Source organism: Mytilus galloprovincialis, chromosome 5 (assembly GCF_965363235.1).
Source record: "Mytilus galloprovincialis chromosome 5, xbMytGall1.hap1.1, whole genome shotgun sequence".
NCBI lineage: Eukaryota > Metazoa > Mollusca > Bivalvia > Mytilida > Mytilidae > Mytilus > Mytilus galloprovincialis.
In genome coordinates, this window is record NC_134842.1 from 70,050,335 (window position 1) to 70,077,251 (window position 26,917).

Below are 26,917 nucleotides of genomic sequence, written 5' to 3' on the forward strand. Positions count from 1 at the left end.
GATAAATACCATACCAGTAATTTTTTCACAAAAATATTTTTTTTTATTTACCATAAAATTCACAAAATCATATTTGATCATAAGTAGAAAAAAAAACATTACTTGCAATATGGTGACCTATAGTTGTTAATTTCTGTGTCATTTGGTCTTTTGTAGAGAGTTGTCTCATCGGCAATTAGACCTTATGATGGCTTATCTTCTTTTTATTGATTGCATTTGAATAAACTTTTTTTTTAACTTAAAAAAAACCCAAACAGAATACAAATCCAATGAGTGTACAGGCCTATCAGATGGTGCCTCATGATTAGAGTCTGATGAGACTAGCATTGATGGAAACTAGAACCTAATTCCTGTGATATGACTAGCTTCGCAGTTGTACTTGACTATTGAAGTATTTAAAAAAAAATACATCAAATTCTGTTATATTGTTTAAATTCGTTTTGTTCCTTTAATCAACTAAAAATGTAAAAAAGGTTATTTTTAATAGAAAATTTTTGGACAAGTAACAATTTCATTCGGGCAAGTAAATTTTGGTATGTGCTTGTCCTACAGGACAAGTTGAATTTTTTTTTTATTGTAGAGGCCTGAGAACACTGGGTCAACACCTTATAAGGAACATTCATGCTATGTTTGGTTTCATTCCATTTAGTGGTTCTCTAAAAGAAGACATTTGTAAGTATTTCCCATAGGGTACTAAGTTTAACTAAGTCCTCTGCTGGCAGCCATCTAATAGATGATGGATCTGCTACAAAGTAACAACACTAAGTAAGCATCTCATAAGGAACATTCATGCTGTTTGGTTTCATTCCTATCAGTGGTTCACTAAAAGAAGACATTTGTATGTATTTCCCATATATATATAGGGTCTTATGTTACACTAAGTCCCCTGTTGGTGGCCATCTTGGATGATGGATAGGTTACAAAGTAACAACACTTGGTAGGCATCTCATAAAGAACATTCATGCCATGCTTGGTTTCTTTCCATTCAGTGGTTCTCTAAAAGAAGACATTTGTATGTATTTCCCATAGGGTCCTATGTTAAACTTAGTCCCCTGCTGGCAGCCATCTTGGATAATGGATCAGCTGCAAAGTAACAACACTTGGTCAACACCTCATAAGGATCATTGGTTCCATTTCATTCAGTGGTTCTCTAGAAGATGTTCAAAATGTGAAAAATTACGCCTACAATGACGAACGCCAAGTGATGAGAAAAGCTCACTTGGCCCTTTGAGCCAGGTGAGCTAAAAACAAAATTCCTAAACTTTGAATGAGAAAGTTAGAACATAATATAATATTTTTTTCCCATATTTTCAATGGAGATTTTTTTTTATTGATCAAGTCAAGTGAGTAATAACTGGTATCAACATAGTGTAAGAAAAAGATAATAACACTGGATTAATTTGGTGTTAACGTTAATTGCACTTTTCTGATCATGTCTTTTAAAAGTTACAGATAATTCAAATTTAACTTAATCACTCAGGAACTAAAAAAAACCAATTCAGCCTTTAATTTTGAATGAACTCAGACAGAACTTCAATTTACCTGGCTTTAGATGTTGAACAACAAGAGACTCTACCTCGGCTGCTGGTCCTTTACCAACTTTGTTTTCAGCACTGACACTACATACATAATGTTTGTCCAGCTTCAGATTCTTAATGGTATAGGAGGTGACAAATGATCTGCCTCGTCCAATCTTTTTCCAGTCATCAGAATCAACCATTTTCAGGGAAATATTGTACCCAGTAACCTTTGAATTGCCAATTGCCTTTGGCCTTGTCCATTCCAAAGTCAACTTGTCATTGGTCCTCGTCTTCACCTTCAAATTTTCAGGTGCTTGTGGTACCTCTGTTGTTCATGGAGATTAAATATTTAGTTGATTTTTTATCGTAAATTCAAACACATAAGTATATATGAAGCAGGGGAACTAGAGTCTCTAACAAGCTGGGCTTGCTCACCTGCATCTTCAACAATAGCAATTTTTGTATAAAACTAGAGGCTAGCTCTCATGAGCCTGTGTCGCTTAAATGAATCTTCTGTGGTTTTGAAAATCATGTAAAATAAGGTTTAAATCATAATAAATAGTATAAGATACCCATATAATGATATCCATTAAATTTATCCCACTAGTATCTCGACTTAGACAATACCTACTGTAGACCCCTTATCATTATTTAAATTAGTTTTCAAGTTATGACCATTTGAAATTGTTGGGTTTTTTTTTAAATTTTCTCTTACACTTCAATAGTTAATCCCTATGTACTTTATTCAGACATGATTGCCATGTAAGTTGGATGGCATTGTGGCTTAGTTTTATTCTACTTGGCCCCGTAGATTAACTGGAGAAATTTACGAAAAAAATCACTTTAAAAGGCAATATCAATTTAAGGGGTCATTTCAATATCTTTGTCATATCAACTTGTTTTTAGATCTTATATACATTATCTTTGTCTATAATAATACATTAGATTATAACAAAAAAACTGCTAAATTTCCTTAAAATTACAAATTCAGGGACAGTTATCCAACAACCGGTTGTCTGATTAGTCTTAAGTTTTCAGGACTAATTGATCTTAATCTGATGACCATTTCTATCCCATGTCAGATTTGCTCTAAGTGCTTTAGTTTCAGAACTGTTTACAAAAAGATGCATTTTACTCCTATGTCCTTTTTTTAGCCATGTCTGTCATCTTGATTGGTAGGCGGGATCATCTAATACATTTTTTTTCCAAGATACCTTAATGATGATTGTAACCACGTCAGCTTAATTTTGTCTCAGTAGTTTTAGAGGAAAAGATTTTGATAAAAGTTTATTTACAAGTATATGACAGATGCAAAGTGATGAGAAAAGCTTGATTACAGCCCATTTAGGTATTTGACGGACACTGGTGCACTTTTAAAGGGAAGATGTCATGAGCTAAATCTTTAAAGGGAAAAAGCTCCAATATCAGTAGACTAAATATTTCATCCATGATGGTCTATTTGTAGATGCTGATCATAAATATAATGTTTTCAAAATAAAATAGGAAATATATGTAAACAGCTGAAAAAAAAATAGTCATTTAAGGGCAATCAATTCAATACGGGGTCAACTGACGATTTTTGCCATGTTGACTCATTTGCCTTAGATCTTGACTCTTTGATGTTTTGTCTATTTAAATTTGCTTTCTATCTTTCTATACGTAAAATAATATAGAGTAAAAAAAAGAAAAGATTTGAAAGCCACCATTGGTTGCAATTGACTGTTGAAAAAAGGTGACCATTAGTGCAGGTTTGACTGTATAGCTACATTCATTCCAAGCAGAATTTTCTAATCCTTTAAAAACACATTTTACTCAAATAGTTGTTACCTGCTATTGGTCGACTTGTTAAATTCCTTTTAGATTTATCACAATATAATACTTTATTTCCTCCTTTCTTATTCTTGAATGGTGGTTGGCTAGGGCTGGCTTTCCAAATAAATTTCAATGTAAAACAAGAGTTTGTTGACACACAAATGTCTTCACTGATACAACTATTTTCAAAATAATAGGCAAAAATGCAAAAAGCTGATAATAAAAAAGTCATTTAGGACAATAACTTCAATAAAGGGCCAACTGACAATTTTGGGAATGTTCACTTATTTGTTTTAGATCTTGACTTTTTGATCATTTTGTCTATTAACATTTGCTTTCTACATGTATATATTTCTATGATTCTTAAAAAAAAAATATAAGACAAAGGAATAAAAAAGATATATTTTCATTTAAGATCAATAACTTCAGTTTATTTAGTAGCAACTTATTGAAAATAACAATAACTAAACGGTACAAATTTTACTGAGAATGTTTTTCTACTGCTTATAAAAAATGAGAAAATTGTCCAACAGTAATGTGAGTTAATCAAGTCTTTTTTCTATATATTTTACATAACTTTATAATTTTCAAACATATCTATATCATGTAACATATGTCCTTTTTTCACTCTTCCCTATGAAAATTTTGATGTCTTTTTGATTGCACAATTTGATGGGTCATTACAGGTCCTTTATCTTTAACTAGCAGAGTGAATATGACTAGACATATTCAAATATAACTTATTTAAGCCCATTTATTTAAATTTTCTCAATCATTTTTTACCTGTTGTTGGTCTGCTAGTTAAATTCTTTTTGACTACATCACTATATAGCGCTTCATTTTCTTTCTTATCTTTGATAGATTGTTTGCTTGTTCTGGCTTTCTCAATAGCTTTCACTGTAAAAAAAAGTTCTAAATTACCAGTATGGCCTGAATTTTGAACAATAATCATAATAATATGATAGATTAACTATAGTATAATGATAAACACCCTTAAAATCAACAACCTGATGTTTGTTATACTTATGACATATGTTGAATTGCTCATGTTTGTTATACTAAATTATGACATATGTTGAATTATTCAAGTTTGTTATACTCATGACATATGTGGAATCGTTCATGTTTGTTATACTTGTGACATATGTTGAATTGCTCATGTTTGTTATACTTATGACATTTGTTGAATTGTTCATGTTTGTTATACATATGTTCATTATGAGGTTGTTATACTTATAACTTATGTTCATATTTTTAAGGTTACCTATTTAACACTGTAATTAAATCTTTAAATATTGTTTTATTTGGTATAAATATTGATTCTGTTATCAGCAAATTAGCCCAACTTGTAACTACACAAAGGTACATTCACCTTAAAACAACCAGTTGATACATATAGTTTTGCACTGCACAACTGCCTGAAAACAAGAATGTGTCCAAAGTACACAGATGCCCCACTCACACATTATTTTCCATATTCAATGGACCATGAATTTGGGTAAAAATCTAATTTGGCATTAAAATTAGAAAGATCATACCATATAAAGGTAACATGTTAACCAAGTTTTGAGGTTGATTGAATCATCAAAAACTACCTTGACCAAAACTTTAACCTGAAACTGCCACTTTCATTTTATATGTTCAGTGGACCGTGAAATTGGAGTTAAAAGTCTAATTTGGCTTAAAAATAAGAAAGATCATATCATAAGCAACAAGTGTACTAAGTTTCAAGTTGATTGGACTTCAGCTTCATAAAAAACCAAAAAATACCTTGACCAAAAACTTTGGAGACGAACGTAGGTGGGGCATCAAAGTTTTCAACACAAAAAGTACACAGAAAAGAGCTATGTTATAGTTGGACAGTAGTAGAAACTCACACAAAAAATAGCTGAAAAAATTTAAATTAGCAGTTTCAGTAAGATTGTATTTATACTTACATACAGGTTATTTTCTGGAAACTATAAAAATGCTTATTTTGGCCCTTTTTTGGCCCTTTATACATAAGCTGTTCGAACCAAAACCCCATCAATAAATCCCAGCCTTCCTTTTATGATTTCAAATCTAACTAATTTTAAAATTTCATATATTTCTATTTTCTTATACTTAAGTTATTATCAAGAAACCAATGGTCATATAACTAAATAATAATCTGACACCAATGCTCACAATGACGTGGACATGAGTTTGGACCATAACTTCCAAAATCAATCCAAAAATGTTTTGAACCATATATAAAATAAATTTAACTTAATCACTCAGGAACTAAAAAAAACCAATTCAGCCTTTAATTTTGAATGAACTCAGACAGAACTTTAATTTACCTGGCTTTTGATGTTGAACAACAGGAGACTCTACCTCGGCTGCTGGTCCTTTACCAACTTTGTTTTCAGCACTGACACTACATATATAATGTTTGTCCAGCTTCAAATTTTTAATGGTATAGGAGGTGACAAATGATCTGGCTCGTCCAATCTTTTTCCAGTCATCAGAATCAACCATTTTCAGGAAAATATTGTACCCAGTAACCTTTGAACCGCGAATTTCCTTTGACCTTGTCCATTCCAAAGTCAACTTGTCATTGGTCCTCGTCTTCACCTTCAAATTTTCAGGTGCTTGTGGTACCTCTGTTGTAAATGGAGATTAAATATTTAGTTGATTTCTTATCTTAAATTCAAACACATAAGTATGAAGCAGGGGAACTAGAGTCTCTAACAAGCTGGGATTGCTCACCTGCATCTTCAACAATAGCAATTTTTGTTTAAAATTAGAGGCTAGCTCTCATGAGCCAGTGTCGTTAAATGAATCTTCTGTGGTGTAGAAAATCATGTAAAATAAGGTTTAAATCATAATAAATAGTATAAGATACCCTAATAATTAAATTTAAAAAGGTTATCCCACTATATATATAGCTAGTATCTCGACTTAGACAATACTTACTGAAGACCCCTTATCATTATTTAAATTAGTTTTCAAGTTATGACCATTTGAAATTGTTGGTTTTTTTTAACAATTTTCCCTTACACTTCAATAGTTAATCCCTATGTACTTTATTCAGACATGATTGCCATGTTAGTTGGATGGCATTGTGGCTTAGTTTAATTCTAATTGGCCCGTAGATTAATTAACTGCTGGAAAATATTTTTTTTAAAGAAAAGTTTACGAAAAAAATCGTTAAAAATTTACATTAAAAGGCAATACCCATATCCCATGTCAGATTTGCTCTACATGCTTTAGTTTCAGAATTGTTTACAAAAAGCTGCATTTTACTCCTATGTCCTTTTTTTAGCCATGTCTGTCATCTTGATTGGCAGGCGGGATCATCTAACACATTTTTTTACCAAGATACCTTAATGATGATTGTGGCCAAGTCGGCTTAATTTTGTCTCAGTAGTTTTAGAGGAAAAGATTTTTATAAAAGTTTTATTATAAGTATATGACAATGGACTATGAGGAGGGACAATGGCAGATGCCAAGTGATGAGAAAAGCTCACATTGAAAGTGAAACAAAGGCAAACCATTTTATTGACAGATTTGATCCACAAAAATCATTCTTATAGTAAAAACAATGATAAACATTTACTTTTCATATATAATATGAATTAAGGGGGTTCACAGGTCTAAGTCAATTGTTTTTCTTAATATAGGATTTCACTATACATTGTATTTTCCTATAAATGAACTTTATCTTATACCTTTCAATTATGCTCAAAATCTGCCTTTGAAAGAAGCCTACATTTTTGTAAAAGTACCTTTTTTCTGTTGAAGTAATAGAAAAATTTCATGCATTTGTATGACTTAATATTTCCAGCATTGATGATCTTCACTCAAAAACTAACCTGCACATTTAGATTTAAGAAATCTGTCACCAGGTGGAAAATTTTCCTACAAAAAAAATCAATTGTGTTTTTTGTTAAAATTTATATTCATTTCTTAGCAAACAAAAACAATAATACCTCATTTAAGAGGGTTGTACACTAAAAGCTACATAACTTATCTTACCTGAGGCCCCAACATAGATAAGCAGCATTTTAAATAACTATAGAGGCTCTGAGGAGTCTGTGTTAAGATAAAATTTTTTAATTGATGCATGAAATACTGCAACCATTATACTTTTGGCTTTCAATGTTGATTTATGATTTATTTGATGAACATTATTGCAGTTTACAGTTCATCTCAATCTATATTTATATTCAAGATAGTAACCACCAGAGTGCACACGTTGAAATGTCCCTCTTTCTTTACTTATCATTGATATTATGTTGATAGTCCTAAGTATAAAGCTTTACCACAACTGTCACATAAACTATAAAATTAACCAACAAAAATAAACATTGACCAATAAACCATGAAAATGAGGTCAAGGTCAGATGATCCATGCCAGGCAGACATGTACAGCTAACAATACTTCCATACAACAAATAAAAAGTTGACCTTATGCTTATAGTTAAAGAGAAACAGACCAAAACAGAAAAACTGAACACTGAGAAATGAACTGTTAAAATGAGGTCAAGGTCAAAATTAACCTGCGCGACAGACATATAGATCATAACATATTTCCATACACCAAAGATAGTTGACCTATTGCATATAGTATTAGAAAAAAAGACCATAACTCAAAAACTTAACTTTGACCACTGAACCATGAAAATGAGGTCAAGGTCAGATGACACCTGCCATAAAAAAAATTTTAACTTTTTATTCAAGTAGTCACTGAAACATGAAATAAAGTCAAGGACATTGGACATGCGACTGACAGAAACTTCGAAAAATGAGGCATATGTATATTCAAAGTATGAAGCATCCAGGTCTTCCACCTTCTAAAATATAAAGCTTTTAAGAAGTAAGCTAATGCCACAGCCGTCGTAGCCACCGGATCACAACCCCTGAGTCGAGCTAGGCTGGAAAAAAAAAGCAAAATTTCCTTAAAATTACTAATACAGGGCAGCAAACCAACAACTGCTTTTCTGATTCTTCTGAAAATGTCACTTGGTCACAACAACAACAACAACAACAACAACATCATATAACAAGGGTTTTTAGTTTTATCCAGGTTCTCCGCAGGGCAGAGTTTTTTAAGACCACAGTGGTCAACCCCTGAACATAGCTTGATACTGTCTGAATTTGGATTGTGATAAAATTTTTGACATAATATAGATTTTTGTCACAAAATAAATGTGGGTGTTGCTCAATTTGGTCTATGTGCATATCAAACAAAGGACATAGATGGATTCATGACAAAATTTTGTTTTGGTAATGGTGATGTGTTTGTAGATCTTTTTTGACTGAACTTTCTTCCTGCTTACAATTATCTCTATCATTAATCAACTTGGCCTAGTAGTTTTAGTGGAAAATATTTTGAAAAATTTACAGAATTTATGAAAATTGTTAAAAATAGACTATAAAGGGCAATAACTCCTTAAGGGGTCAATTGATCATTTAAGTCATGCTGACTTATTTTAAGGTCTTACTTTGCAAAAACATTATTGCTGTTTACACTGTATCTTTATCTATAAAAATATTCAAGATAATAACATGCAAAATTTTCATAAAATTTGGAATTAAGGGGCAGCAACCCAACAATTGTTTGCCTGAATGGTCTGAAAATTTCAGAGCAAATATATAATGACCTAAAAACATTTTTTTTTCTGACAAATTTGCTCTTAATGCTTTGGTTTCAGATATGAGCCAACCAGATGCTCCACAAGGCCCAGCTTTATATGACCGCAGAGGTTGGACCCTGAACCGTTGGGGCAAGTATGGACACAACATTCAAGCTGGATTCAGCTCTAAATTTGGATTGTGATTAAATAGTTGACACAGCATAGGTTTCTGACACAGAATGATTGTGGTCTAATGAACTTAAAATACTTTTTTTTTCTTTGAGCAATTCACTATGCTGTTGAATATTAATCCTCTCAAAAAAATGTTTGAAGAAATTTTCTTTTTATTTATGAAATCTAAAATGAAAAAAATTTAACCCCCCCCCCCCAATTTTTTTTTCACATCCCCCTTTCCCTTTATCCAAAACTGATCTCAATTCAAATTTCTAATGGAGTTTGCAACAATAACTACTCATTTAAATACATCATAAAATATTAAAATGTACCAAAAGGTGCTTGTTATCACTGAATGGTTTTAATTTATCAGTTGGTAGTAAAAGTAAATATACATTGTATATTGTATAAAACAATGATTTAAGTTGATTCAACTACTATTCTGGACAAAGAAAGATAACTCCAATCAATTGAAAATTTCTTGCTATTGCACAATATTGTGCAATTAGATATTTCTTGCCATTGCGCAATACTGTGCAATTGAAAATATTTGCTATTGCACAATACTTTGCAATTGAAGATTTCTTGCTATTGCACAATATTGTCACTGTGCAATTGAAAATTTCTTGCTATTGCACAATACTGTGTCATCTAATTACATCACAGATTGGTTATTATACTAGATATTAATGCTATTTATTTATGAGATTTTGAGTTTCGTTTTTTCATAAAAGAACACATTGTGTTGACATGTATTTGTCAAAATCAGACTTGTAATAACTCTCTTCTGGGATGTATCTTTGAAGCAATTCAGATTCAAAAGCGTAAAAACAATGAATTTATCGTAGAAGCTTTAAAAAGAGATCTATAAGAAAATATGTTTAGAGAATGGGTAATACATGTGTCAATCATGACTTCCCATCAAAAATGTAGTTGTCCTACTGGGTTTTGGTTATTAAAAGGATAGACATTGGATGAAAAATATTAATTGTTGCCAGCTGGGCGATCAGGGGATTTTATACTGAGTGTAATGAATAGTTATTATGATATGCTGGAATAAATTGTCTATCTGATTTGATCTGGAACGATATAACTAGTTGTTTTGTTCCGGCCAGAATTTTTCAACTAGCTACATTGTTCCGGGAATTTTCAACTAGCTACTTTTTTCTGGAACTTTTCAACTGCACTCGGAACAAAACAACTAGTTGAAAAGTTCCAACGGAACGAAATAACTAGTTAGAAAGTTCCGCCGGAACAAAGTAACTGGCGGAACATAGTGGCTGTTACATTTACGCATATTGTCATGACCATAAATATAGGTGATTTTTTTTAATGACGTCATTGTTTGGTATGTAACGTCACGAACGTCAAGTTTTCATATTGTATGTGACGTCACGAACATCAAGTTTGCATATTTTTTGGTACACTAAATGCAACTATAAAAAATACAAAACACTCAAATAAATACAATAATAAACAAAATATTTTTAAAACAGCAGCAGGCAAATGGTAAGGTAACCCCAGGTGCTTTGTATAAGCAGTTATTTTAAGGCTTTGAACCAAGACAAAAGCAGAACTGAAGGTAACCCAGTGCTAATCTATCGAGATCAGAAAACAGTTCATATAATATAATACTCTTCTGTTGAAATATATGATAAAGCGTATAATACATGGCAAAATCCGTATCACATGCCGTATCACCCTCGACCAATATCATCCCTCGGGCCTCAAGGCCCTTGGGCTGATATTGATGTCACGGGATGATACGACATATGATACGGATTTTGCCATGTATTATTCTCTATATATCAACAATTCACCAAAGTTTCATGAAAATTCAGCTGAAAGCTTTTTTGAGTTATTGATAGTGTTGACAACAGAAGGATGAATCAACATACAACAGTGGGGCGATAAGAAACAATGAAGGAATCAGAAAGGACAAGATGATTGAAATATAACTCAACTTTTAGAGTCCAATGATCAACTTTAGAGTTAAACTTCACAGAGAGAAGTCAGTAAATAAGATGCAAAATTCAATTGTGTCTGATCCATTTGTCATTTGAAACAATAAAATATGTTTAAACCCACCTCAAAAAGATTTGTGAATTAATCAAGCATGCAATGAATTTTAGATAACACCCAAATATATATTTTCCGCTGAGCTCCTATGAAAACTGATAACTTATTATTTATGTAAGTTTCCTACCTGTTTGATATTATATGCTTGGTCAACTTGATTTCTGAAAAGAAAAAAAAAAGAAACATTAACACAGAGATATGTCTGGTCTACATGTATTTGTAGATAATGTTTATTTGTTATTCAATAATTCATATGTTGCAATTAAAATAGCAATACCTTAACATTTAAAGTATGCAAATATTCAAAGTCTTTTCATAGCAAATTTCATAATAATAGAATAATAGACAAACCTTGCATTTACCCCTACTTTCTATGAGGTGGGATAGGACCTTTATTGGGTCTCAGGGATCATGTGTTTTTAAGCTTAAGATTTCGAGATTGACCCTTTAAGGATCCAGGAATTCGTTTTTCAAAATTTTGGGATGTTGAATTGGGATTGTATTTTTTTTAAAATATCAAAAATTAGCTCAAAATCTTAACTGTGATTTTCAACAATTTATCAGGGTCCAAAGTCAGAAATTTCTGCAAAAAATTAAACTCAAACTTGATCTGTAACTCATCATGGTTAACTCACATACCAAAAATCAGCCAAATATCTAAAAGTGTTTAGAAAAAAAGACTGTGTAATGGTTTGTTGCGGAATGAGCGAATGACAGAATGACTGAGACAAGGGTAAAACTATATTGCCCTGACAACTTTGTTCTGGGCCATAAAAAAAACTATGAAAATAATACATTGAACTTTATATCTAATTTTGAAAAATATGTATTTTCTATAAGGTTACATATTAAAAAAATCTTAGAGGACAGATTAGCAACAAAGTACATTTTTTTTTACTTTTGTTAGCACCTCATACGGAACATACAAATCATTACTGGATTCAATTCTTTTATTGGATCTAAATGGAAGACTTAAATTTGTAAGTATTTCCCAGCATATGCTTAACTATAAAGCCCCCTTACTGAAGCCTACTTAGATAACAGATACTGAGATAGGCAACAAAGCAACAACACAGCTCTTAAGAAACAATTAATCATATAAAATAAGAAGATGTGGCCATGGTATGAGTGCCAATTAGCCAACCTTCCATCCGAGTGGCATTGTATATGAAGTCACCAATTTAGGTCAAATAATAGCCTTATTTCTACATCAAGCCTTGGCTTCCTTTGGATCCATTTGAAGCTTTTCTCTAGAAGACAACTTTATAATAGTATGTTTTTCCAATAGGTTACTATGTTACACTAAGGGCCACTATAGGCTACTTTCTAGGATAAAAAAGTAAGAATGCTAATTCAAGTTTACATCTCATAAGAAACATTCATGTCATATATTATTCCTATCACTATGAGTGATTCATGTAAGAATTTTTTATGTAATTCCTAAAACTAGGTACCCTGATGGTAGCTTTCTGGGATGACAAATCAGTGACAAGGTTACAAAACTTGGTAGGTAACCTGGTAAGCACCTCATCAGGAACATAAATACAATATTTGGTTTCAATCAATTCAAAGGTTCTTATAAAGAAAGAAGATGTTGGTTACATAACTATTGGTAAATAACACAGTTGCAACTATATGTACTATCCTTAATGGTTGCGCCCAAAACATCGATAAGGACAAGTTACAGATATATCCAGCCATTTTCAAAAAAGTAGAGGGGAGGTCCCAACCAAGGAGAAAAGGGTGGATGGGGGTCCAACTTTATGTCCCCATTCAAATGCATTGGTCGTCAGAAAAAAAGGGTTTCAACCTCCGGAACTCGCCCCTGTATCTGCCACTGTTTATGTCACATTTTGAAAAAGCCTCATATAAACTATTTTAATCGAATTTAAACAGTTACAGGAAACCAGGTAAAACACAATATTGGATTTACTCATTCCTATGCTTTTGCAAGCAAAGAGTCATGGTAAATTAGACAACATCAAACAGGTCAACCAGGCCGTTAATGCTGTGGTATGGCAAGGAACTGTTCAGGGTAAGGTGTTATTTAGTAAATGACATCAATTGTTTATAATCTGGTGTTTGGCGATCAGATAAGTTATGTAAAATATAGTATCTTTTTCGTCATAGAAAAACCAACAGAGAATGAATTTTCAGTTGTCTTGGCATAGGACCAAAATCTTTAAAAATTACCAATATAAATAAGATTAACTTCCAAATTTCAACATTCCTTAGTAGAATGATATAAATTCATGTCTATGTTAACGGGAGTCACATGTGGAGCTATATCTGCTTACCCTTCCGGAGCAACTGAGATCAACCCCAGTGTTAATGGTGAGGTGTGTGTTGCTCAGACTTTAGTTTTACATGTTGTGTTTTGTAAACTATTGTTAATGTCTGATTGTCTTTTTTTCTTCTTTTTTTGGTGATGGCGTTGTCAGTTAATTATAGACTAAGTCTGTGAGTATGAATGTCCCTTTGGAATCTTAATTTCGCCTATGTTTTAATGTTTTCAACTATAGAAAAACAGCATACTGAGACTGTTTTCAATTGTAATATTATAAAATAAAATGTATGGCTACTAGGGATTAAATTTTCAGAGAAGAATTAAGCGGCTTGATATTTAAAGCAATGTGTACATTTGATTTTAAAAATACTAATACAAGACAACGTTAACCATGTAGGCTACTAATTTTCCGCCACTTGTTTCACATCAATTCGTATTATTGATAGTAAATCTAGGAGATGTAAAGCTACAATACCTTAATATTTAACATCGTACATCAGTATTGTAATCAGTGAAAAAAGGCTCAGTATAGTGAGTGATTTCATCAATGTTTACATTAAAATAAAGGGTATACAAATTTATATGTCCAGTTCCCGGGTTTCCTTATCGGTTGTCCATATTTCTTTGTCCCATTAGGTTTCTTTTTCGTTTTCTTTTCATTTTACAAGAAACAAGAGGCTGTCACATTTATTTGTGTCCTGGCAATATCACAAGAACCATAACTGATGAACGGTGAAAGTGAAAATCGTCAATATCAAATTTGACCTGCATTTTGTCATCAGTATCAACATATTAAAATTTGAAAGAGCTTAGGTTGAATGGTTCATGAGTAAATGCAACAACATGAATGGAAACGCCATTTTTTTATCTTTCAAGAACCATAACTCCTGAACGGTAAAAGTCAAAATCAACATTATTTAACTTGACCTCCATTTTGTAATCAGTAACAACATATGAAAATTTGAACAGCTTTGGTTGAACAGTTCATGAGTAATTTAAGCACTGACATGACTGGAAACGACATTTTTCAATCTTTCAAGAACCATAACTCCTGAACAGTAAAAGTCAAAATCGTCATTCTTGAACTTGACCTCCATTTTGTCATCAGTAATAACATATTAAAATTTGGGAAGCTTGGATTGAACAGTTCATGCAAAACTGCACGGACAAGACTGGAAACCCCATTTTTCAATCTTTCAAGAACCATAACTACTGAATGCCCGGTAAAAGTCAAAATCGTCATTCTTGAACTTGACCTCCATTTTTTCATCAGTAACAACATAGGAAAATTTGGGAAGCTTTGGTTGGACAGTTCATGCATAAATGCACAGACACGACTGGACACGCCATTTTTCAATCTTTCAAGAACCATAACTCCTGAACGGTAAAAGTCAAAATCATTCTTGAACTTGACCTTCATTTTGTTGTCAGTAACAACATGTTAAAATTTTAAAAGCTTTTGATGAATGGTTCATGAGTAAATGCACAGACAACATTTGTTTGCCACCAGCCCGACCGCCCTACTGCTGACTGCCAGCCGTACATCCCCAAATCAATAACCGAAATTTTTGTCACAAAAATCTGGTTAAAAATACAACGAAAGTTACAAATACACACCAATCATAATGCAAAGCAATTGAAGAAGAATCGCAGAAAAAACAATGAAAAGCATTTCCCCAACCTATCTTAGGATCGAGTTGAAGGACCATCTTTTTAGGCCGTATGTAGATTTGGTTTTGTGTTGCTGGGTTACTATCTTATTGACATTTATCCAACATGTGTTTAAAATAAGAAAAGTCTAACAGACTATAATGAATCGCATGAACGACGTTCACATGACCTTATCTAATATTTAAAAACAAAAACATAGTCTCATCATCTCCTGCTAATTATTTCAATATGTTATGCTTTTAAATCTTTTATTTTCAATTTATTCCTCTTTTTTTCTTTCTTGTAAACATGTGTTATACTACATAAAACATGCCTATACACGTATATGTAAAATAACCCTAAATAAAAGATGTTAATTAAGTCTTTCCACTTTTCTGTGGAAAGACTTATTGTTTTTGTTCTGATTATTATTATTATTATTATTTTTTTCTTCCGCCAAATTTTGTTCTTGCGCAAAATGTTTGTTTCGCAATATGTCGCTTAGATATTTCTCATATGGTATCGTATAGTTTATGCGCTTTTAAATTTCACCCTGCTAAGGCGAACCATTTTCTATGTAAGAGTTATCTCCCTTTTCACTGTTTATCCTCTGTGTGCATCTCCTTCGTAACAAAATAAGAAAGCGACAAAATTCTTTTTACAAACTGTTCGTTACATCTTCAGTAATTTTTGGCGTATTTGGATCGAAGCGATTTGATGAAATTTTATAGGAGTTATCTACCTTTACGGAATAAATTTGTCGGTATGTTTTCTAAACTCCTAAACCGTTAACCGTATAACCCTGGAATGTTTTTATTTGAGTCCCCTGGGTCCTAACTTAGAAAATTAGCTCAAGGTCAAAGGTCAAGGTCATATTTTAGATTTTTATAAGTTTTTCATTTCCCTATAATTCTTGAACGGTTATAGATACAAAAAAATTAAGCAGTGAAAAATGCTTGGTACTTTAAGGGGCAACTTTTTTACATTATGACTATATTGATTTTACCATCATATAAGGGACATAACTCCCATCGATGGTTTTTAAAAAGGCATTTTTAGGCAAAACTCTTAAACAAAAGGTCCTTGACCCATAGGGTCTTTTGCAATGACCTTGTGGAGCAATGACCTTGACGAAGGTCACAAGGTCAAAGGTCAAGGTCATCAAATTATGTGGTTTTGGCACTATTTAAACAGTTTTATGAGTGTTTGAATTTCAACCAACCAACCAACCAACCAATCAATCAATCAATCAATCAATCAATCAATCAATCAATCAATCAATGTTTCCGTTTCATGTGTTTGATACGGGATTCAAGGTTTCTTTTTTTCCGCTTGTTTTAATTGAGCCTATCAAACGTGTTTAACCAACATGTTTAACCAACATGTTTAACCAACGTGTTTAACCAACGTGTTTAACCAACCAACCAACCAACCAACCAACCAACCAACCAATCAATCAATCAATACATGTTTCCGTTTCATGTGTTAAATACGGGATCCAAGATTGTTTTTTTTTCGCTTGTTTAAATTGAGCCTATCTAACGTGTTTAACCAGCCAACGTGTTTAACCAACGTGTTTAACCAACATGTTTAACCAACCAACCAACCAACCAACCAACCAATCAACCAATCAATGCATGTTTCCGTTTCATGTGTTAAATACGGGATCCAAGATGGTTTTTTTCGCTTGTTAAAATTGAGCCTATCAAACGTGTTGAAAATACGTGTTTAAACTACGTGTTTAACCAGCATGTTTAACCAACGTGTTTAATTAATCAACCAACCAACCAACCAACCAACCAACCAACCAACCAATAAATCAATGCATGTTTCCGTTTCATGTGTTAAATACGGGATCCAAGATGGTTTTTTTTCGCTTGTTTAAATTGAGCCTATCAAACGTGTTTAACCAGCCAACGTGTTTAACCAACGTGTTTAACCAACGTGTTTAACCAACATGTTTAACCAACGTGTTTAACCAACCAACCAACCAACCAATCAACCAATCAATGCATGTTTCCGTTTCATTTGTTAAATACGGGATCCAAGATGTTTTTTTTTCGCTTGTTTAAATTGAGCCTTTCCAACGTGTTTAACCAACCAACCAACCAACCAACCAATCAATCACTTAATGTATATTTCCGTGTCATGCGTTTAATACGGGATGCAAGGTCTCTTGAGGTTTTTTTCCCTTGTTCTAAGTGACCCTATCAAACGTGTTTAATCAACCAACCAAAAAACCAACCAACCAACCAATCAATCAATCAACCAACTAATCAATCAATCAATATGTATGACTGTTTATTTATGACAGTATATTGAAGGAACAAACTCTCAATTATTCAAGAAAATTTTTATTTTATTATTGTTCTTACGTCTCTTCTGAAAAAAAATCCACATATTCTCTGAAACTACAAGTCCAATCGACCTGAAAATTTGCAGTCAGCAGGGCATACATGTACTGAAGGTTCATAAAAAAACTTTTTGCAGATATCTCTCAAGACTTTTCCTAGAAAATAGAAATAGCAATGCCGTAAAAATCGCTTGCTAGGTCCGTCAATCTCAGTAAAAACCTACAATAAAATGTCCGCTCCGAGATTGAAATACTAATCTGTGTTACAAACAGGTGCTGAAAAATGGACATTATCAAAAAATAATCATTAAATGTGTTTTAAAGTTACACTTGATCGATTAAATCCAAAACATGCACTGCTGGTGAACTGTGATCAAAATGTCAATTTCCTACAATGACAAAAGAATTTACATTGTGTACATTCCATCTCTAGACTTGTTGTCTGTTCAAGGTCCCGACCTAAAAAGAAATTAAAAGACTAAGTTTTTCTTAATATAAACCCGCGTCACGTGATGTCTCCTCAATATTGCGCGCGCGCTGTATCTAAAATAAAAGAAAAACTTTCCAAACTAAACATGAAACTTCTCCGGTAACACAATAATATAGACCCTTTACAAAAACAAACAAACAAACAAATACCCCCCCCCCTTTTTTTCCAAATCAATCAATAAAAAAACCCAATTATCCATTCATCAGAGGGGAAAGACTGCCTAACAATTGTTTTCAAAACAATTGCTTTATATTTCTTTCTGTTTCCGTTTTCCGTTTCCGTTTCGTTTTCCGTTTCCGCCGTTTAGCAACACCCCCTTTTTTCACCCTCCTTGGCAGCCGTCTGGGATCATAATGAATCAGCTACAAAGTAACAAAACTTTTACAACACTGCATGAAGAATATTCATGCAATGTTTTATTTCGCTCCATTTAGTGGCTCTCTAGAAGAAGTTCATAATATATAAAGTTAATGGACAACAGACAAGGGTCTGCATGTGATGAAAAAAGCTCACTTGACTTGGGTTAAAAAAAAATGTATTTTGACCCTAGGCTTGTGTTCTATTTTAGCCATGTTGCTGGCCATTTTAGTAGGAAGGCTAGGTCGTACGTCACATTTATTATGAACACATGTACAATTTCAACTAGAAACACCAATGATGCAGGATTCTGGTCAAGTCTGTTTATAAGGGTTTATATATATAGACTTAACAAATACAGACCAAATAAATCTGTATGCAACATACAGTTTCATTAGTTTCGGTACTTATACATCTTCAGATTTTCAATTTGGCTTTGAGTGTTCCTGATGATAAAACTAAATCCAGACAAGCGCGCTTTAAACGCATAGAATTATTAAAGTATTGTTTTCAATTATTTTATACTAGCTGAAGTATTCAGGTTGTCCAGAAAAACAAAACTTTATGCAAAAAGCTCATAATGTTGCCAACTGCACTCACTTCGGCATATGTCCTGCACTCTGCAAGAGGAGACACAAATTTCCTGAATTTGATTCATTACACAAATATTCAGCTGTACAATGTACAGGTATGTAGAACAAATCAAAGTATATATACTTACGTAATGTAATTAATCAGCCCTTAATAGAGTCAAATAATGATTTTGGTTATTACATAAGCCTCATCTCATCTTTCCTGATAAAAATGAACAAAAAACAAATATGTAACACATAAACAAACAATAACTGAATTACAGGCTCCTGACTGGGACAGACACATACAATTATGTAACAGAAATGGCCTATTATTTTCTCAATTGGAAAACTGAAATCATTTCTGTTTTCATATTTGTAGTTTTGTTTTAGACCAACTTTCAGCAGATGTAAGTCATTAGATAAGAGGCAATCTACTTGAGTGTGCCTGTTGCATTATAGTACTATTATCCTCTATCTCTAGTGTGATAGGATAGATGGGTTCAACCTATTCAACAAATTCTGAATTATTTAGGGAGAGAATGATGGTACTTGCAAAAAATACTTGTTATAAATTACAAGTATATGTAACAAAATCCACGGCATTATTAAACAGAACAGTCTTTTGCAATAAAAATAACACTTGAAATCTGTATAAAATGTTACATTTGAAAAAGAAATGAATTACATGTAGGTTAGGATTTCACTCAATGCATCCTCAGCATGAATCCACTCCTTCACTCAATGTTCTAGTACATGTTCATGCCCTTAAATTTGTATGGTTTGATTTTAACAAATCCTGTGCTAAAGTTTGTTTAATTAGTTCATTATTTTGTCTCCAGTTGGTTTTTTTTTCCTGATGAACAACAACAACAACAACAATTTTTATTTGTCAATCAAGACGCCCCGAGGAGCAGTACAATTACAGTTTAAATTAAAGTGTACAAATAATTGTGTTGATTTTTTTCATTGAGATGTGAACATATACATTGTATACATGTATATTTATATGTAATATTTTTTTACAAATTAATTCGGTGTTATTGTTTAGCAAATTTTAAGACAAAAAAAACACGTTTTCACTGTGAAATAAGATATTCCCTCAAAATGGCTCTCAACAAAATAAATGTTTAACCAAATAAACAAATAAAAGCTATGTCAATTCTGCTGCTCATTGGGTTTATTACATGTAGTTAAATATATTTTGTCATGTTGCAATATTTTTTTGGGAAAATATATAAGTTCTACATGTATATGAAATATATATACTAAAAGATGATTTAATACATAATAAGGTTGACATATATATATAATCACTTGCTTGATTATATCATAAGTATCTGAAACTAATCAGATGTCAGTATTTTATATGTGGTTAAACGTAACAGTTGTGAATGCATCTGCAGCTATTTGTCAAACCAATTGAACTCTATATTTATCATATTCTAATGTATTCCCACTGATGTTAGTTGTAGATGCAATAAATCCAATCATTTTGACATATGCACCTAGTTAACATTCAAAGGTTTGTACACATGAAACATGATAGCAATTATTAAAAGAAATTCTCTTGGCCTTGTCAGCTTAATTCTTTAACAGGAAGTTGCAACTTTTTATACTAATGTACCAGAAGATGCTAAAAATTAAACTATTTAAACTTTTGTGAACAAAGACCAAAATTGACCAGCAATTAAATTCCCTGTATAATTATCACAAGACCACCAACAGTCAGGGGTACAACTTGTACAAGTTATTTTATTTACTTGAAGAAGTAAAAAAATATGCATATATATAAGTAAATAAATAATGTTTGAATAATCTCCCCTTTATTTTCTCAAAAATTTACTTGTATTTATCATGTTTACAGTAAATTTTTCTTACAAGCCCACAAAAGTCATCAAGTTTTGAGATGTAAATTCATGCCTATAATGATTTTTCCCAGGTTTGCTCAACTTTTTTATTAGAGTCTCATTAATTCAACAAAGAAATTGATTGTGCAAAGATCTTAAGTATTTGTGCAAGAGGCCTTCAAAAATTGCTCCTTGGGGGCTTGTAAATGAGCAGTGTTCTGAAGACAACAGACAACTGGGATTTTCGTTGTCCATGGAATTACACTTAAATGATTAGTAATTATAAAGACATCTACAAAGGGCAGATAATTTAAAATTCTATTAGAGCAATAATCATAAATTCAATAAAAGAAGATCGGATGACTTTGTTACTTCTACAAGTAAAAAAAATCTGATTGTCTAAGGGACATAACTCAGCCAATATTTGTTTTACATAATACAAGTAAATAAAATTCACTTGTATAAGTATCCTACAAATTTACTTATATAAGTAAATAATATTACTTTTTCAAGTAATTAAAAATAACTTCTACAAGTAGTACCCCTGACTGACCAATGACCAATAAAATAAGACCTAATCACAAGTAGATTACAAAGAATCACCTACGTCAATAAATTATCTGCAAGAGATATTTAGAATAAGTACATACTGTATAATACAATCAATGCATCCAGTGTAAATGGAAGGCAGAAAATTCACTCTTCCACAAAATATCTAAATATCTAATTGATAAACAAAATATATGAAAAGGGTGGGGTACTTGATGTCTCAGTTGCATGCTCAAGCTCAACCCTACCAAAATAATTTAGGGGTACAACCCCCTCTCCCCTTTCCCCCCACCACCTTCAATCTTCAATCAATTAATGACTGCTTGTAGACTGAAAATAAAATAAATTCAAAATGATCTGTCAAATTACTTAAAAATAAATGTTCTTTTTTAGTAGACTATAGGTTTTTAAACCATATTTTATTTAAAAAAAAAACAAACATGACATATTTAATTCATCTCCCTAAAATCGGATATGTGCCTAATATCAAAATGATAACATTTGCTGATTCAGCATCATTCATTTAAACCACAAATATGTGAATCAGTTAATCTTTCAAATTTTCTGACCTAAATAGCATCCAGAATTTACATTTAAACATACCAGTTTTTATCTTAATTGACATAGGAAGTTAAAAATCTTGTTTTTTCATTTAGGTACTTGATGTATATTTAACCTTTCATAAAATTTCAATCAATGAAGGAAATACATATATATGCATGCATGCATCCATATTGATGCAATCAAAAGTGGCTCAACAAAAATGAGGAAAAAATTATTTAAAAATTTTCCTTCAGATACTTTCTTTTGATTGTAAGAAGCTTTTATCCAAGTTTGGTCAAAATCAAGGAATGAGAAAGGTTTATGAATCTAATAAATGCTTTAAAAACTTTAACTGCAGACTGTATGTAATGTTAACTGGAAGAAAAAATATCAGAGTCCATTTATAAGTAATATATACATGTATGTTTAAACAGGAAATATTTTTTTACAAATAAGTTTAAGAAAGTTATTAAAATTTGAAAAATTCTAACCAGAGTGATCAATGCATTATAAGTGGCAGAAAAATTTAGTCCATTTATGTGTAAAATATGAATAACAGGGACATGTAGTTGGAACCCCCCCCCCCCTTTTTAAATGGCTGGATCCACCCCTGTACCTTTATCTTTTTTTACTTTGTGCAATGCTGAATAAAATAAATTGATTGGCGTTTCTCGTATTAGTTTGCCTGACCTATGATATAAAGTATATAATAAACTGTTATCACGGAAATATGCCTCACTTTTTTGTAATTAGGGTAATGCAAATGTTGAAATTAAAATATAAACACTTGTAAGTTTTGAAAATATTCAAAGTCAATGAAACATGACTGAAAGTACATGGCTAAACAATCTCCATCGTAATAATATGTGCTTATGCTAATACAAATGTATACCAAATACAATTGACTTATCATAATTATAGTTCCCTTTAAACAGACGTCCTAAACAAACTAATACATGTAAACTAAGCAAAATTTCAAAGTCAAATGACCAAATCTGAGGGGGCGTGGTCAAATAGTCGTCATGGTTATGAGATATGCCAATGCTTATCCATAAACCAACCTAATCAAAACTATAAACTAAGATAAATACTTAGCAAAAGTTTCAAAGTCCATAGACAGTGACCAGTGATGTTATTGGCTCAAATTACAGGAGAATAAAGGCTTTTTCCCCTGGAGTAGAATCCCAATTTTTAAAAAAATGGCTTAAAATTATTCCCAAAAAGACAACTTTTTTCCCAAACAGTGCAGTCTCAGTAGTAATTGTGCATGAATACAAACTGAAAAACTCATTTAAAAATTTTTCATGCCTAAAATGACTTGTATGCAGATTTGAGGGTCTATTTATGTATTATCACCATGATCACTATTAACTAGAGGCTCTCAAGAGCCCGTATCGCTCACCTGACTCTACTTGGGTTTTTGAAATCATATAAAAAAAAGATAAAATTTGGCTACAAAGTTACAAAACTTGGTCAGCATCTCATAAGAAACATTATTGCTATGTTTGATTTCTTTCCATTCAGTGGTTCTATGTTAAACTAAACCCCTGCTGGCGGCCATCTTGGATGATTGATCGGCTACAAAGTAACAACACTTGGTCATCATCTCATAAGAAACATTATTGCTATGTTTGATTTCATTCCATTCAGTGGTTCTCTAAAAGAAATTTATATGTATTTCCCATAGGGTCCTATGTTAAACTAAGTCCCCCCACTTGTGGCCATCTTGGATGTTTGATGGATGACAAAGTAACAACACTTGGTCAGCAACGCATTGGGAACATTCATGCTATGTTTTGTTTCATTCCATTCAATGGTTCACTAAAAGAAGTCATTTGTATGTACTTCCCATAGGGTCCTTTGTTAAACTAAGTCCCCTGCTGGCAGCCATCTTGGATGATAGATCGGCTACAAAGTAACAACACTTGGTCAGCAACTCATAAGGAATATTCATGCCATGTTTGGTTTCATTCGATTCAGTGGTTCTCTAAAAGAAGTCATTTGTATGCATTTCCCAAAGGGTCCTATGTTAAACTAAGTCACCCGCTAACGGCAATCTTGGATGATGGATCAGCTACAAAGTAACAACACTTGGTCAGCGCCTCATAAGGAATATTCATGCCATGTTTGGTTTCATTCCATTCATTGGTTCTCTTATAGAAGTCATTTGTATGCATTTCCTGTTAGGGTCCTATGTTAAACTAAGTCCCCCACTGCAGCCATCTTGGATAATGGATCAGCTACAAAGTAACAAGACTTGGTCAGCACCTCATAAGGAATATTCATCCCATGTTTAGTTTCATTCCATTCATTGGTTCTAAAATAGAAGTCATTTGTATGCATTTCCCACAGGGTCCTATGTTAAACCAAGTCCCCCACTGGCGGCCATCTTGAATGATGGATTGGCTACAAAGTAACAATACTTGGTCAGCACTTCATAAGGAACATTCATGCCATGTTTGGTTTCATTCCATTTAGTGGTTCTCTAAAAGAAGTCATTTGTATGCATTTCCCATAGGGTCCTATGTTAAACTAAGTCCACCTCTGGCGGCCATCTTGGATGATGGATCAGCTACAAAGTAACAACACTTAAGCTTGGTCAGCACCTCATAAGGAACATTCATGCCATGCTTGGTTTCATTTCATTCAAAAGTTCTCTAAAAGAAGTCATTTGTATGCATTTCTCATAGGGTCCTATGTTAACTGCAGCCATCTTGGATAATGGATCAGCTACAAAGTAACAAGACTTGCTCAGCACCTCATAAGGAATATTCATCCCATGTTTAGTTTCATTCCATTCATTGGTTCTAAAATAGAAGTCATTTGTATACATTTCCCACAGGGTCCTACAAATGGATGTTAAACTAAGTCCCCCACTGGCGGCCATCTTGAATGATGGATTGGCTACAAAGTAACAACACTTGGTCAGCACCTCATAAGGAATATTCATGCCATGTTTGGTTTCATTCCATTCATTGGTTCTCTTATAGAAGTCATTTGTATGCATTTCCCATTAGGGTCCTATGTTAAACTAAGTCCCCCACTGCAGCCATCTTGGATAATGGATCAGCTACAAAGTAACAAGACTTGGTCAGCACCTCATAAGGAATATTCATCCCATGTTTAGTTTCATTCCATTCATTGGTTCTAAAATAGAAGTCATTTGTATACATTTCCCACAGGGTCCTACAATTGGATGTTAAACTAAGTCCCCCACTGGCGGCCATCTTGAATGATGGATTGGCTACAAAGTAACAATACTTGGTCAGCACCTCATAAGGAACATTCATGCCATGATTGGTTTCATTTCATTCAACAGTTCTCTAAAAGAAGTCATTTGTATGCATATCTCATAGGGTCCTTTGTTAAACTAAGTCCCCTGCTGGCAGCCATCTTGGATGATAGATCGGCTACAAAGTAACAACACTTGGTCAGCAACTCATAAGGAATATTCATGCCATGTTTGGTTTCATTCGATTCAGTGGTTCTCTAAAAGAAGTCATTTGTATGCATTTCCCAAAGGGTCCTATGTTAAACTAAGTCACCCGCTAACGGCAATCTTGGATGATGGATCAGCTACAAAGTAACAACACTCGGTCAGCGCCTCATAAGGAATATTCATGCCATGTTTGGTTTCATTCCATTCATTGGTTCTCTTATAGAAGTCATTTGTATGCATTTCCTGTTAGGGTCCTATGTTAAACTAAGTCCCCTGCTGGCGGCCATCTTGGATGATGGATCGGCTACAAAGTAACAACACTTGGTCAGCGCCTCATAAAGAACATTCATGCCATGTTTGGTTTCATTCCATTCAGTGGTTCTCTAGAAGAAGTTCAAAATGTAAAATGTTAACGACGATGACGACGGACGACGGATGACGGACGCCAAGTGATGAGAAAAGCTCACTTTGCCCTTCGGGCCAGGTGAGCTAATAAAAAGGGGTCTTATTTCAAATGAGGGTTTTTCTCTTGAAAGGGGGTCTGCAAATTGAAGTCCCAGTCGAATTCATGGTTATTATAAACTTCCCAATTTGACAAAATGGCATATTTTCCAAATAAAAAAGGTTAGAGGTAGTTGATTGTGGCCAAGTTTGCTTTAATTGGCACAGTAGTTTCAGAGAAGATTTTTCTAAAAGATTACTAAGATTTACGAAAAATGGTTAAAAATTGATTATAAAGTGCAATTACTCCTAAAGGGGTCAACTGACCATTTTGGTCATGTTGACTTATTTGTAAATCTTACTTTGCTGAACATTATTGCTGTTTACAGTTTATCTCTATCTATAATAATATTCAAGATAATAACCCAAAACAGCAAATTTTCCTTAAAATTACCAATTCAGAGGCAGCAACCTAACAATGGGTTGTCCAATTCATCTGAAAATTTCTTGACAGATAGATGTTGACCTGATAAACAATTTTACCCCATGTCAGATTTGCTCTAAATGCTTTGGTTTTTGAGTTATTAGCCAAAAACTGCATTTTACCCCTATGTTCTATTTTTAGCCATGGCAGCCATCTTGGTTGGTTCGCCGGGTCACCGGACACATTTTTTAAACAAGATACCCCAATGATGATTGTGGCCAAGTTTGGTTAAAATTGGCCCAGTAGTTTTAGAGGAGAAGATTTTTGTAAAAGTTAACGATGACGGACGCCAAGTGATGAGAAAAGCTCACTTTGGGCCAGGTGAGCAAAAAATATGTGTGTTCTAATTTCCTTACCTACCTAATATTTTAAGTTTGTTTGTTAACTTTTACAAAAGTCTTCTCTGAAACTACTGAACGATACTTGGTCACAATCATCAATAGGAGGATCAGGCATCAAACAGTCATTTCAGCAACCGTTAGCGTTAAATTTGTTAAAAATTTAACATGATTTGTCAAAATATACTTATCATGATTCGTCATAAGTCTCAAATGATTATCGTTATTGTCATTTTTGGAAAAAAAATAACGTGCTTCGCCTAAATCAGTTCTTTCTTCTAAAAGAAAATGTACATTTTATCATCATATTCCAAAAAAATTACCGTTTTCATCGTTTGGCAAGAATTTTTACCATTATTTGTCATGAAGGTACCCCCAT

The 26,917-nt window shown here is 32.9% G+C and overlaps 1 protein-coding gene across 1 annotated transcript in view; it reads right to left on the reverse strand.

Moving 5' to 3' along the window:
• Window positions 1-2,313: 2,313 nt before the first annotated feature.
• LOC143076318 (uncharacterized) overlaps window positions 2,314-26,917 on the reverse strand; it is a 35,594-nt gene continuing 10,990 nt past the window's right edge. The window contains exons 2-5 of the mRNA XM_076252040.1: window positions 11,313-11,346; window positions 7,169-7,214; window positions 5,654-5,956; window positions 2,314-4,229 (exon numbers count right to left, since the gene is read on the reverse strand). Of these exons, the coding sequence (XP_076108155.1) occupies window positions 4,105-4,229; window positions 5,654-5,831 (303 nt within the window). The 5' untranslated portion in view covers window positions 5,832-5,956; window positions 7,169-7,214; window positions 11,313-11,346 and the 3' untranslated portion in view covers window positions 2,314-4,104. The remainder of the gene's footprint in view (window positions 4,230-5,653; window positions 5,957-7,168; window positions 7,215-11,312; window positions 11,347-26,917) is intronic.